Genomic DNA, 15,060 nt, shown 5'->3' with positions numbered 1-15,060 from the left:
AGCAAACACCTGATCCACACATCCTCTACCACTTCTGAAACCACACTGCTCTTCCCCAATCTGATGCTCTGTACATGCCTTCACCCTCTCAATCAATACCCTCCCATATAATTTACCAGGAATACTCAACAAACTTATACCTCTGTAATTTGAGCACTCACTCTTATCCCCTTTGCCTTTGTACAATGGCACTATGCACGCATTCCGCCAATCCTCAGGCACCTCACCATGAGTCATACATACATTAAATAACCTTACCAACCAGTCAACAATACAGTCACCCCCTTTTTTTATAAATTCCACTGCAATACCATCCAAACCTGCTGCCTTGCCGGCTTTCATCTTCCGCAAAGCTTTTACTACCTCTTCTCTGTTTACCAAATCATTTTCCCTAACCCTCTCACTTTGCACACCACCTCGACCAAAACACCCTATATCTGCCACTCTGTCATCAGACACATTCAACAAACCTTCAAAATACTCATTCCATCTCCTTCTCACATCACCACTACTTGTTATCACCTCCCCATTTACGCCCTTCACTGAAGTTCCCATTTGCTCCCTTGTCTTACGCACCCTATTTACCTCCTTCCAGAACATCTTTTTATTCTCCCTAAAATTTACTGATAGTCTCTCACCCCAACTCTCATTTGCCCTTTTTTTCACCTCTTGCACCTTTCTCTTGACCTCTTGTCTCTTTCTTTTATACTTCTCCCACTCAATTGCATTTTTTCCCTGCAAAAATCGTCCAAATGCCTCCCTCTTCTCTTTCACTAATACTCTTACTTCTTCATCCCACCACTCACTACCCTTTCTAAACAGCCCACCTCCCACTCTTCTCATGCCACAAGCATCTTTTGCGCAATCCATCACTGATTCCCTAAATACATCCCATTCCTCCCCCACTCCCCTTACTTCCATTGTTCTCACCTTTTTCCATTCTGTACACAGTCTCTCCTGATACTTCCTCACACAGGTCTCCTTCCCAAGCTCACTTACTCTCACCACCTTCTTCACCCCAACATTCACTCTTCTTTTCTGAAAACCCATACTAATCTTCACCTTAGCCTCCACAAGATAATGATCAGACATCCCTCCAGTTGCACCTCTCAGCACATTGACATCCAAAAGTCTCTCTTTCGCACGCCTGTCAATTAACACGTAATCCAATAACGCTCTCTGGCCATCTCTCCTACTTACATAAGTATACTTATGTATATCTCGCTTTTTAAACCAGGTATTCCCAATCATCAGTCCTTTTTCAGCACATAAATCTACAAGCTCTTCACCATTTCCATTTACAACACTGAACACCCCATGCATACCAATTATTCCCTCAACTGCCACATTACTCACCTTTGCATTCAAATCACCCATCACTATAACCCGGTCTCGTGCATCAAAACCGCTAACACACTCATTTAGCTGCTCCCAAAACACTTGCCTCTCATGATCTTTCTTCTCATGCCCAGGTGCATATGCACCAATAATCACCCACCTCTCTCCATCAACTTTCAATTTTACCCATATTAAATATACCCATGTACCCTCTATTTCTAATTGTCTAAGCCTTACTTCTTTATCAGCCTGGATTCTCTCTTTTTCTGTTTCTATTTGCATTTTTTATCTCAAAGTCTAATCTTAATCTTTCCATTGCAACTTTTTCACTAATTCCAATATTGATAAGGACACCAACTGGTCAATTAATTCTCTCAGCATGTCACTTTTGACATGTGTCAGCAGAGAAATTCCATCTTTATTACACTGGTATATAAAATGTATATCCTGGGTTTCAATAAACTTCTTAACGTTATCTGCCATGTTTAAACACCCTATATTTACAAGTATGAACACTTACTTGGTTAGAGAAATCTTCTCCATACATTTCAAGAGAGAGTACTAACCCACAACACTTCGGCCAGCTTGAATTACATAGTTTCACAATTTCAGCTCCCAGGACTCACATATTCACATATTCATATCCTGGACAGCAGGCTTCCATATATTCAAGTTCCAGACAGCAAGTTTCACAGTTCATATCCCAGACAACTGGTTTTACAGTTTAAGATCCCGGACGGGCCCCCATGTTACGTCCTGCCTCCACCCCATACACATTAAAGGGTGCATAAGCAGCCCATAGGCCCATTAAAATAGATAACTCTGAAATAACAGCTTCTGTTGACTGCAAGATTTGGGCTAGACACAGATTCCCTTACCATCTGGCTAACATCTCCTGACAGCTGACGTCCGTAATGATATACCTGCTTTTCCTTTCTTCTCATGTGGGTCAAATACCAAACACAGATAAAAATCTATAGACATTTATTTATAATACCAAGATAAACATGGCTATCTCGTAACATAATAATACAATTTATCTTGATACGTAGATCGCTCTCTGTATTACTTTATCACTCTGGCAAATTCACTGGTCTCAGTTGTATAACATAATGGTTTGAAATGACTGAGATGTGTACACATTATACATTTACCAACAGCTTTGTATCACATTTTCCTCTTATGGCCATTCTTGAGAGAGAGGCTTGACCTTGGCCATCTTCCAGTTTCTCAAAGAAAACTGAATAAGATATAATAGGTAACAATAATATTTATGGGTAAATAGGGTAGATAACTGTAACTCATGCTGACTTGAAAACTTTACCCGCATCTCAGCGCCGTAATGTCATCTGTTGGTTCACGTTGGCAGCTCAAGGGTGCGGCGTTTTATTAGTTGTTTATTTCCCTACCCCTCGAAGCTTTGGAACTCTTTACCCTCTCATGTCTTTGACAATAACTATGATCAGGCACTTTTTAAAAGACGGGTTTTTCATTTCCTCCAGATTTCGTAAACACCTTTCCTTCTCTTCTTTTCTCCCTTTCATTAAGCTCTATATTTGATGTAAGGCCCGGTCTTGATATGGAATGTTTTCCATGACAGGACCACGACCATTGTTTACCTTAAGGTAAACAATGGTCGTTAGGCTAATTCTTTGACTTCTTGCAGTATTTCTTGATCGTCTTTTGAGCGTTATCCATATCATTTGGTACTTTATTACATAGCTCATGTGATACATAGTCTGAAATATAGGCTTGCGCAGTCTTTGATTTGTACGCAAAGTACACCATTTAACGGGAGTCTGCGATCGCCTGTATACAGATTTTCTCTATTTCTTCAGTACGTCATCCAGTGTCTTTTAACCATAAGGTGTTTGTTTCTGGCACCGTTTTGCTTTGCTTTCATTTTCAAACAAAATAATAAATTCAATCCTGTTAGTGTATGCATCAGTTGCGTGAAGATCTGCATAACGCCAACGTGCGTCAACTTGATACAAAAGTTGATTTCCCCTTTTATCACATTCGTCTAACCTTTTATCACATTCATCTTCCCCTTCATAACATACCTGTGAGCGAGTGTTGGCCAGTTGAATCAGCTGTCATCACCTTTTGTCTGGAGGTTCTGAGTCACACGGCGACCCTTCTCCAAACCAGCATCGACGCATCTTTAAGGGGGGCTTTCCTAGTGTGCGGGGAAATACGAGAGTGTGTGAAGTATAAGTAGATTCCCATGGCTTAAGTGATGTAAATTCTTCGTTTTCAGCAAGCGTGTGTCGGAGATCTATATGGATATGGGTAGTAGGGCTGCTGGCTGACCCTTAGTGAATGTTCCTGATCCTAGTGGCACGGATGGGGACCCCGGTCTTTGACGCCCAGATTCCCGAGGGACAGACATCCATAATCAGATTTATTCTGGTACGTCTTCTCAGCCTGTGCCCTCCAGGTGCTGAGTACGTCGGCCACTCTCGCTGCGGTGGTCGGACCGGCCTTAAAGTACTCGTACTCTGAATGCATTTTTTTTCCCTTGCATAATTATTTCATCTCGATTTCTTTCTGATGTGTCTAGGAACTAGAGTTAGTGATGTGATCAGGCAGTACATTCCGATTATTAGTTATCCTGTTACCGAAAGCTTGCGTTTTTATATTTAGCTTAGCCCCAAGCCCCGTAAGCATGCGTTTTTTTTCTTTAGTTTAGCCCCAAAGCCCCGTAAGCATGCGTTTTTATGTTTAGCTTAGCCCCGAAACCCCGTAAGCATGCGTTTTTATGTTCAGCTTAGCCCCGAAGCCCCGTAAGCATGCGGTTTTTATGTTTAACCTAGCTTTGTGAAATATCTTCTGTGTTCTCCAGTTATACTCTCTTCATCTCAGTGAACTATACCCTCACATCCGTCTGTCATATATTCTGCAAAGAATTTTAAGTCTCGATCATGTTCGCCCGTGATGTCTCATACGTCAGTGTAGACAAATTCAACTTCCGAGACCTTTCCAGATATGACGAATATCGTGATCATGGCAAAAGCTTGGTCGCCGCGAGTTGCACATTTTCCACTGCTTCAAAAAGCTTAACCAGGTATGAGCTCTGTGGCTGACTAGCATACTCGGGATGGGACCATACGAGTGCAGTGTACAGTGGCTTAGATATTTCTGTGTCCAAGTACACAGATGTTCTGATGATGCCTACCATGTGATTTAATCACCCTCCTTTTTTTAGGTAGGGTGCTCAGTCGCCACCCCTATGTCGTTTTCACCCACATACCTTCGTCAGTTTCTACCAACGTATAGCTATCTTGGTTTGCAATAGACTCGCCACTTCTTAAGTATTTGCATTTATTCAGCCTTACATCAGCGTCATTAACGTATTAGATGTCTTAAGTGTTTTTCTTCGCCAGGCTTGTTTTTGAGTAGCGGAATTAGTTTTGTTGATTTTCTTTGAATTTGCTCTAATTTTCCTATGTCAGCCTTACATCAGCGTCATTAATGTATTAGATGTGTAAATGTTTTTCTTCGTCAGGCTTGTTTTTGAGTAGCGGAATTAGTTTTGTTGATTTTCTTTGAATTTGCTCTAATTTTCCTGTCATAGGTGAGGTTTAATGGTCAAAACTGATGAGCATATTCTAGATGAGGTCTGACTAGAGCTATGTAAAGAGTGAATATAGTTCAATACTCTAGCCGTGAAAATCAGCATTCAGCTTGCTGTATGATATAACGGCAAAACATCGCTTTTGGATTATCACTACAACTTTCATTTATATTTCATTAATGATGGTTTGCCGAGGGCTTTTAGTTCGCAAATAAATTTTTTCACGCCATAGTGCACTGCCTTGCATATGAAAACACTGATATCCATCAGCCATATCTCTGACCGCCGCATCAGTTTGTCTAATTCGCCTCAAATCTCTAGGCAGTTTACCTCGTAGTGGGCTGTATATCTTTGATTTCGTGTCGTCGTCAGCTAGTGAGTCCTGACCGCAAATCATCGATGTAGATGATGAACAATGCAGGTCACAGGACTGAGCCTTGTGGAAACCCGCTTGTTACGTGAAGCCAAGACAGACGCCGACCTATTTAATGCTACGAGTTGTTTACATAGTGAAAGCCAGTCTGCTATCCAGAAGTGTAAAGATCTTTACGACGGTAAAGAAAGGTCAAGAGATGGGACCAACCATTTTAAAGCTCACTTGTGCGTATTATACAAATAGTTAATCACGCACATACCCGTTCGTGCGCTTGTTAGAGTTGCGACGCATTAGTCTAACGGGCGTGAGTTCGATTCCTGGACAGGGCAGGCATATCCAACGCAGCTGTTCCTCTTTTCCCTTATGGTTGGTCGATGAATGAGTAGTACCTGGCGTATGACATGGTACATACATATATATAAGGTTAAGGGACGAGTCAACATGTTTGTCAAACTCTCTCCGTAAAATACAAGTACTAATCACACACACACACACACACACACACACACACACACACACACAGACACACACACGCTTGCACAGTGGCAGAAAGAGTCAGAAAAGACACATAGTGAGGTCTGGATAGACAGAGACAGATGAATATAAACGAAAACCATCAGACAGACAGACCGACGGACCAATACCTACAGTTAAACTAGGACGAACAAGTAGACTAAAATTCTTGTCGAAATTGGAATGCACAACAGACAAGGGAAGGAGGATAAGTAAAGGTGGAAAGAGAAATAAGAATAGACAAAATACAAGAAATAATGAGAACGAAAAATGGGATGAAAGATGTTGCGTGAGTTATCCTGGAAACACCTGATACTGTGCTGCGCCTCCTGTGTTTATCGTCCTGGTTATGACAGCGCTATAGACTCACACGACAGCTTTTGTTTGACTCACAATTCGTCCCATCTGTACATGAAGGGAAACTTGAGGTTTGATCAGTTCTCCGTACGTTGCACGAATATTCCAGTAAAATAATTTAGACAAATTCTCCTCTAGATTATAAACTTCTGTACATACAGGTCATGATAGGAAAGATAATGGAATTTTATGTACTATTTGTGATGGTGAAAGAGATATTCTCGAGCGATGATTTCCCTTGAATATAACTTTGATCTGCATCGTAGCTTACTGACCGTGCAACGCCCTGATAACAGAAGTTATTCCAAAACGCTCGTATTATCACTGTCCGCGATAAAAAGAGCGGAAGATAACACACCACACACACACACACACACACACACACACACACACACACACACACACACACACACTTGTTCTTAAATGATTTATGATTTTTTCCTTATTTTTGTTGTGTCGTGAGAAATGATTCGTTAGGGAGAGAGCACACAGGTATCTCTGTAAGGAAAGGAGTAGTATAAGCATCACTTCTTTCTGTCAAAGAGGATTAATTTCTCTGATTATTGATTGTTATGAATAAAACATGACAGATTTTCTTAGCTTAGGTCTCATATGGGCTGCCATTTCATCCTGCGTCAGGTGAGCAGCGAGACTTTGAGTGTGAGCCACAAGAAAGATTAAATGTCCCTAAGGACAAATTAAAACAAGTAAGGAAACAAAGGATGAACGGAAGAATTTCTATTTAAATTCAAAAGATTAGGAATGGAAATGTAAAGAAACTTTAAAGCAGGTTGATGTTTACCCACATAAGATATTGGTTGTTATTTTTACATGACTTATAATGTCTCCTTGTCCTCGGTAATGCTTGTGAATTATTGTCCTTTGAGCCCAAATACATAATTTATTAGTGTACAGTGTTGTATACAATAAGTGAACCTTGATAAGAGTACAAGGAAAGTGTTTACTGATATATCTTGACAAAATATTTAAGTAGAACAAACTCAAAAATATTACTTTTTCGAGGTAGCAGAGTGGTGTTAAGTCAATCCTAACGTCCTAAACCCGTAGAGTTAATTCCACACGTCTTACATGGCTTGGCACTCATTCACCCCTCCCGCGCTGGGCTCTGATTGGTCAGCCAGCTGAATGACTCGCTCCGAGGTAAGAGGAAACGTTCCCAGGCAGGCTGCAGCTGCTGCCGACTAGTGGATGAGCCTCACAATCTACTCGAGATTCTGGCGGAGCGCTTGAGTAACGGGGAAGGACTCAGTGTTACCGTGTTTGTCATTTAGTGCACACACCGTGGCTGTGACAGTGTAGTGCGGGGCTCTGTGTGACAGAAGGGCAGGAACTTGTGACTGTTGGTAGAGGAACCGTATGTACGGGTGGTGTCATTACACTGTACTGTGCGGTAAATATATTTTCTGATCAAGCCTTTTAAGGGGGTCAGGGCTCCATCCAATGTTACAAGCAGCGTGAGTTGATGATGCGATGGTTGGGGGTGATTAATATGTGAACAGTCATGTCATCTTGATTATCTCTTTGCATTACTCGTGCCAACATAAGACCCGTTTTTGTTTCTATTCTAATATATATGCAAAGCACCATATACTAGATCACGCGCACACTGTAACCTCTTGCAACATCTAATATATATATATATATATATATATATATATATATATATATATATATATTCAATTTATTTACCTACGTGCATACATAATCACAAACACGCATATATATATATATATATATATATATATATATATATATATATATATATATATATATATATATATATATATATATAACCAAAATTTGTAATATATATAACGAAAATTTGTAATACAGAAGAACTTAGATAAACTTATTACTTGATCATATCAGTTACAGTTGCGTTGAGACCCACACGTACATTCCTTATCACTCGAAGTATTTACCACTTAACAGATCCTCATTAAGAGGGCGACGTTCGTAAACTGACTAATACATTTAGCATTAATACGGAGAGTTACGAGAAGTCGGTATAACAAATCGTGATATATAGTCACGAGCGAGTATCGCCTCCCGTGCCAAATTCCCCCGGACTACACTGAGGAAAAGTGCTTGATACAAAACATCAGGAAAATATATCTGGAACTAAAACTGAATTTGATCAGGGTAAACACATTAAGAGGACGGTGAACGATGTAGGCTGTGCGTGGAGACCTGTGCGTACGTGCGTCTATTTGGCGTACCGGTGAGTGAGCCAGACCCGACCCTGGCGGTTCACTGCTTCAGCCACACCGACTCTGGTGGTTTGCTGCTTCAGAAACACCGACCCTTGGGGTTCTCTGCTTCAGCCACACCAAACCTGGTACAGTTCGCTGCTTCAGCCAGACCGACCCAAGTGGTTCGCTCCTTCATTCAGACTGACCGTGGTCGTTCTTGCTTCATCGACACTAGCGAGATCCACCGTTGCCAGCCATGGGGTACTTGGCTATCCTTCTTATGGGTAAGTGTTGAACTGAAAAATCACATATATAAAACAGGCATACATAAGTTCATGTATTAACGGGTCTCCGTGGTGTAGTGAATTAGCGTTACTGACCATGGGTCAACACGAGGCAGCTCGGGGTTAGATTCGCATGGGTTCGAACCCTAGACGTGTTAATCGGCCTTCACCCAACCCAGGTGTACATCCTCCCTTTGGGGCTCGTCGGTAAACAGGTACTTGGCTTACGCTGAGGTGTGTATGTGTGTGTGTGTGTGTGTGTGTGTACTTACATACAATGGAGTTTTATGTAGTAAAGTCTTTTCTGCCTGTTCTCTGTGACAGACAGTTGGACGCCTTATTGACATAGATTAATCATGTTTCTTATATATATATATATATATATATATATATATATATATATATATATATATATATATATATATATATATAGAGAGAGAGAGAGAGAGAGAGAGAGAGAGAGAGAGAGAGAGAGAGAGAGGCAGATGTTTTGTACGTGAAGTACATGCCAGTAATCCATATAATTTGTATTTCCTGCAGCATTTGTATCTGTTCATGGGCTACTGTCTTACGTCCGTATCTCTCGATGTCTTTGTCTCTTTAATTGTGTGTCTAGAGAGAGAGAGAGAGAGAGAGAGAGAGAGAGCGAGTTGGGAAAGGGGAGGGAATGGAAAGAAGGTCGAGGTATGCACATGTGGAGGTATTTCGATGTTTGTGACCGATATTCTGGAGACGTGTTGTTGGTACCTTATTTACATACCCCTTCCCGGCAAACTTTGGTGGGGGGGGGGGGGTTATATAGCTATTGTATATCTTTTTGTTTTAATTAAGGATATTATATTCGGTAACGCGTCATGGGGGGGGGTGTTATATAGTTATGTATTTTTTTGTTTTAATTAAGGATATTCGGTAACTCGTCATGGGGGGGGGTGTTATATAGTTATGTATCTTTTTGTTTTAATTAAGGATATTCGGTAACGCGTCATGGGGGGGGGGTGTTATATAGTTATGTATCTTTTTGTTTTAATTAAGGATATTCGGTAACTCGTCATGGGGGGGTTATATAGTTATCATATATCTTTTTGTTTTAATTAAGGATATTCGGTAACTCGTCATGGGGGGGGGGTTATATAGTTATCATATATCTTTTTGTTTTAATTAAGGATATTCAGGTAACTTTTCGTTGTTCATTGTGTTTATAGACGGATATCTGGATCTCTCTTGGTGCTTCGAGGCTTCAAGTGAAACAAGGGTGTTCCGGGTCTGCATTGCTGTCCAGGTCTCGGGTATATCTGTTGTTTTGCAATAGTCAGTCACTGAGGCCCACCCGTCCCTGGACCTGTGTTGTACACGCTGTATCCATCTTTGCGCCGCCGTCCCCGGCATGGGTAGGTGTGCACGGCAGGGAGTCGCTCTCGTGGCGAAAATCAAAATCATTGTCTTTGGTTCTCTGCCATATTGTCTGTTGATTCTCTTGGGTATTGAACTGACCGATGGGTGTCATCTTTGATCGTTCTTGCCGTTGTCTAAGGTGGTTTCAGGGTTGGATTATTTCTCGTATGCAACGACTGGCAGAGCCTTATATTGCCTCCACTGTCACTCTAACATGCGTGATAGCGACTCGAGGAGCGTTGGTGTCATTTGAGTAAGATTAGGACCGGTATGATCTCATGGCCTTGACCAAGTGTAAATTTCGGTTCTGGTGGAGGTCGTGTTAGTCTGTACGGACTGGTTAGGGGGCCCGCTTTCCCCTGTGCGGTTCTCACGTTGATATGATCTATCATCAAAGCTCTCGATGTGAGTGCGTGACCCGGGATTGTGCAGCTCGTTTTTTTGCGCTGTCTTGTCACCTTCTTTGGTTACGGTATTGGGTATTCATTCTTCCTGGCGCCCCTATACTGAAGTTGTTTATGATTGTTTGTGTTAAACAGATACGTTCTGGGAGTGAGTTGTTCATGGAGACTGTTTGCGTGGGGGAGTCGTAAGCGTAGCCGTCCATCATGCTCACGGCACCAGCTGGTGCGGTGATGTCAGCTGTGTAAGTTATGAATAGCGTTGGTGATAGGACGCTGCCCTGTGGAACCCGTTTGCTGGAGGAAATTTGGATGACGCTGCAGAGTTGATGATGATTTCTGCGGTGCGTTGGTTTAGAAAGTGAGACACACACAGTAGTCTTTCTGTGATATCTGGTGCGTCCATCTGTAGGAGTTTATATGCTGCTCTCGGCTGTTAGCCCAAGGGGTGTCAAAGGCTTTACTTATGTCTCTGTATAACTACAGAATTTATTCCTTCACAGGAAAATAATATATTTTTTTCCTGCTGCAATCGCATTAGCGGAGATAGTCCGTTTGCCTCTCCGATGATCTGGGGTAATGAGGATGTGATTTTCCAGGTCTCCTCTTAACCTAAGGAGAAGTATTCTTCGAGAAAGTTCCCCTGGGATTTTTTAGGTGGGACATGGGAGGGTAGTTCGTCGGGGTCTATTTCAAGGATACCTGGTTATAATATCACTGTTACTCTGGCCTCTATGAACCTTCGGAGGAGAGTGTCCTGTGTTTAGCATCACATTTGGAGATGTTACGAATGTACCGAAGTCCTTATGGAGGTAGCGTGCTGAACCGCCCCCTTATCTAGTTTAGTTTTCCCCTGAGCTGAGTGTCTTTGAGTTCCTGGTGTTCCGAGTGGCTGTCTTTTCCAAGTTGCGGCTCACAGTCAGTTGCCATTGAGAGGCAGTGGTTAGGGGAAGAGTCGAGCTGAGGGCATGGTTTTGGTGTGAGACGGTTGCTTCTGTGTCAGCCACTTGCACTTCAGGAGGTAATCTTAAACACAGTTTTCGACATGTTCGTGAGTTTTGCCGCCAAATGGATATTTGATGTTACTGCTGGGATTTCTAGCCACGGTGTTTGCGGGTCAATGGTATCTTTTTCCCGCTAGGGAGCTGATCGCGTTTTACCATACCTGGTTACGTCCGTCTAGGTCTACCGGAGGAGCTCTTGACATTGTTGGTGTAGAACGTATGTTCAGCGGTGAGGGACGGTGTATGCTACGCTGCTGTGTGAAACTGTGTTTAGTGTTAGTTATTTCTTAGGTGGAAGGAGGGCATAATCTCTCTTCTTATGATATATATATATATATATATATATATATATATATATATATATATATATATATATATATATACACTCTGGCATAACGGTAACAGGGTGTACAATTACAGCGTGTGCGCTTGTGTTGGGATTCCAAACTTTGTGAATAGTTAAAGCTTGATGAGGAAGATTGTCTCCGTGGAACATGTGGTGTATTGTAAAGTTTCGATGAACAAAAATGATCTTGAGTTCTTTCTGAAGTTCGATTACCCATTCATATATATATATATATATATATATATATATATATATATATGCATAGTGCCATTGTACAAAGGCAAAGGGGATAAGAGTGAGTGCTCAAATTACAGAGGTATAAGTTTGTTGAGTATTCCTGGTAAATTATATGGGAGGGTATTGATTGAGAGGGTGAAGGCATGTACAGAGCATCAGATTGGGGAAGAGCAGTGCGGTTTCAGAAGTGGTAGAGGATGTGTGGATCAGGTGTTTGCTTTGAAGAATGTATGTGAGAAATACTTAGAAAAGCAAATGGATTTGTATGTAGCATTTATGGATCTGGAGAAGGCATATGATAGAGTTGATAGAGATGCTCTGTGGAAGGTATTAAGAATATATGGTGTGGGAGGCAAGTTGTTAGAAGCAGTGAAAAGTTTTTATCGAGGATGTAAGGCATGTGTACGTGTAGGAAGAGAGGAAAGTGATTGGTTCTCAGTGAATGTAGGTTTGCGGCAGGGGTGTGTGATGTCTCCATGGTTGTTTAATTTGTTTATGGATGGGGTTGTTAGGGAGGTAAATGCAAGAGTCCTGGAAAGAGGGGCAAGTATGAAGTCTGTTGGGGATGAGAGAGCTTGGGAAGTGAGTCAGTTGTTGTTCGCTGATGATACAGCGCTGGTGGCTGATTCATGTGAGAAACTGCAGAAGCTGGTGACTGAGTTTGGTAAAGTGTGTGGAAGAAGAAAGTTAAGAGTAAATGTGAATAAGAGCAAGGTTATTAGGTACAGTAGGGGTGAGGGTCAAGTCAATTGGGAGGTGAGTTTGAATGGAGAAAAGCTGGAGGAAGTGAAGTGTTTTAGATATCTGGGAGTGGATCTGTCAGCGGATGGAACCATGGAAGCGGAAGTGGATCATAGGGTGGGGGAGGGGGCGAAAATTTTGGGAGCCTTGAAAAATGTGTGGAAGTCGAGAACATTATCTCGGAAAGCAAAAATGGGTATGTTTGAAGGAATAGTGGTTCCAACAATGTTGTATGGTTGCGAGGCGTGGGCTATGGATAGAGATGTGCGCAGGAGGATGGATGTGCTGGAAATGAGATGTTTGAGGACAATGTGTGGTGTGAGGTGGTTTGAGCGAGTGAGTAACGTAAGGGTAAGAGAGATGTGTGGAAATAAAAAGAGCGTGGTTGAGAGAGCAGAAGAGGGTGTTTTGAAATGGTTTGGGCACATGGAGAGAATGAGTGAGGAAAGATTGACCAAGAGGATATATGTGTCGGAGGTGGAGGGAACGAGGAGAAGAGGGAGACCAAATTGGAGGTGGAAAGATGGAGTGAAAAAGATTTTGTGTGATCGGGGCCTGAACATGCAGGAGGGTGAAAGGAGGGCAAGGAATAGAGTGAATTGGAGCGATGTGGTATACAGGGGTTGACGTGCTGTCAGTGGATTGAATCAAGGCATGTGAAGCGTCTGGGGTAAACCATGGAAAGCTGTGTAGGTATGTATATTTGCGTGTGTGGACGTATGTACATGTGTATGGGGGGGGGGGGGTTGGGCCATTTCTTTCGTCTGTTTCCTTGCGCTACCTCGCAAACGCGGGAGACAGCGACAAAGTATAAAAAAAAAAAAAAAAAAAAAAAAAAATATATATATATATATATATATATATATATATATATATATAGATAGATAGATAGATAGATAGATCGAGAGAGAGAGAGAGAGAGAGAGAGAGAGAGAGAGAGAGAGAGAGAGAGAGAGAGAGAGAGAGACCTGGTGTATGATAAGCAAACTTTTCCCGATTTAAAACTACTTATTGGTCACTTATTGATGAATAGATTTTGGTGGAAACAAACTCTCTGAATCATTTGCTTTATACTGAAGCTTTTATTCCCACACACACACACACACACACACACACACACACACACACACACACACACACATACGCAGACAGCCCTACTCCTGGTACATCGCTGGCAGAACGAGGAAGCGACACCCCCTTTCCCGCACATACAACATAGAGCCTAGTTCGCCATGAACGATTTCCCTGCTTTTCCAGGAGCTTTCCAGTATTCACGGTGTCCCGAACGATCCTCAATGATACACAAAGGACGTCTCGCTGTGTCAGGTGAGGTTAAGGAAGAGGCTTATCGCAACAGAGATAAACAAACACCTTGGTGAACTGAATTGAAAAATGAAAATAATCCTGAATGCAGGTCGTGTTCACCTGTGGCTAACATATTTTCTTGCCTGAGATAATGGGTTGAAAATTATTGAGCATATGTAGACGTGTTTGTTTGTGTGTGTGTGTGTGTGTGTGTGTGTGTGTGTGTGTGTGTGTGTGTGTGTGTGTGACACTTGAACTGGACGATGAGGAGTTGCTGGACGTGGTGTGCGTGAATAGCCCCGCCAGAAGTCCAGGTCTGACACCCCGAGGGACGTGCTTCCCTCTGTGGGGGACGGTACTGGAGGAGGAGTGTGTGTGTTGGGGGGGGGGGATTATTTAGCCATCACCTCAATAGTGTTCCTTGAACGCCCGTTGCGCTCACCAGCGGCCGGCGTAACGCGTGCGTTAAGGGAACTGCGTTGAGTATGTGTGTGTGTGTGTGTGTGTGTGTGTGTGTGTTCGCGTATATACCTCAATAATTAGTAAGTAATCAACAGTTTCTTTAATGAAAATCGCTTTAAAAGATAAAAAAAATCAGAGAAGATTCTAAAGTAGAGAGTTAGCTATTATTCACTATCTATCTATCTATCTCTCTGGCTCTCTATATATTTCATACCTGCTCGATATTTCCCGCGTGAGCGAGGTAGCGTCCAGAACAGATGACTTTGCCCATAGAGGAAAGTGATACTCATTTAGCTCTTTGTTTCGTTCCTCTTTTCGGAAAGAAATACAGGAGGAGAGGACTTCCAGCCCCTCCGCTCCCTCCCTTCTTTGTCAACTTATAGGACATACAGGGAATACGTGGGAAGTATTCTTTATCCCCTATCACCAGGGATGATATATATATATATATATATATATATATATATATATATATATATATATATATATATATATATATATATATATATTGGAA

At 42.0% G+C, this 15,060-nt stretch overlaps 1 protein-coding gene across 1 annotated transcript in view; it reads left to right on the top strand.

Moving 5' to 3' along the window:
* Positions 1-7,416: 7,416 nt before the first annotated feature.
* LOC139766587 (protein APCDD1-like) overlaps positions 7,417-15,060 on the top strand; it is a 440,210-nt gene continuing 432,566 nt past the window's right edge. Inside the window, 2 exon segments of the mRNA XM_071695440.1 lie at positions 7,417-7,572; positions 8,115-8,658. Of these exon segments, the coding sequence (XP_071551541.1) occupies positions 8,631-8,658 (28 nt within the window). The 5' untranslated portion in view covers positions 7,417-7,572; positions 8,115-8,630.

This window comes from Panulirus ornatus, chromosome 4 (genome assembly GCF_036320965.1).
Source record: "Panulirus ornatus isolate Po-2019 chromosome 4, ASM3632096v1, whole genome shotgun sequence".
In the NCBI taxonomy this organism is placed as follows: Eukaryota; Metazoa; Arthropoda; class Malacostraca; order Decapoda; family Palinuridae; genus Panulirus; species Panulirus ornatus.
This window is presented reverse-complemented; position numbering and strand designations above follow the sequence as displayed.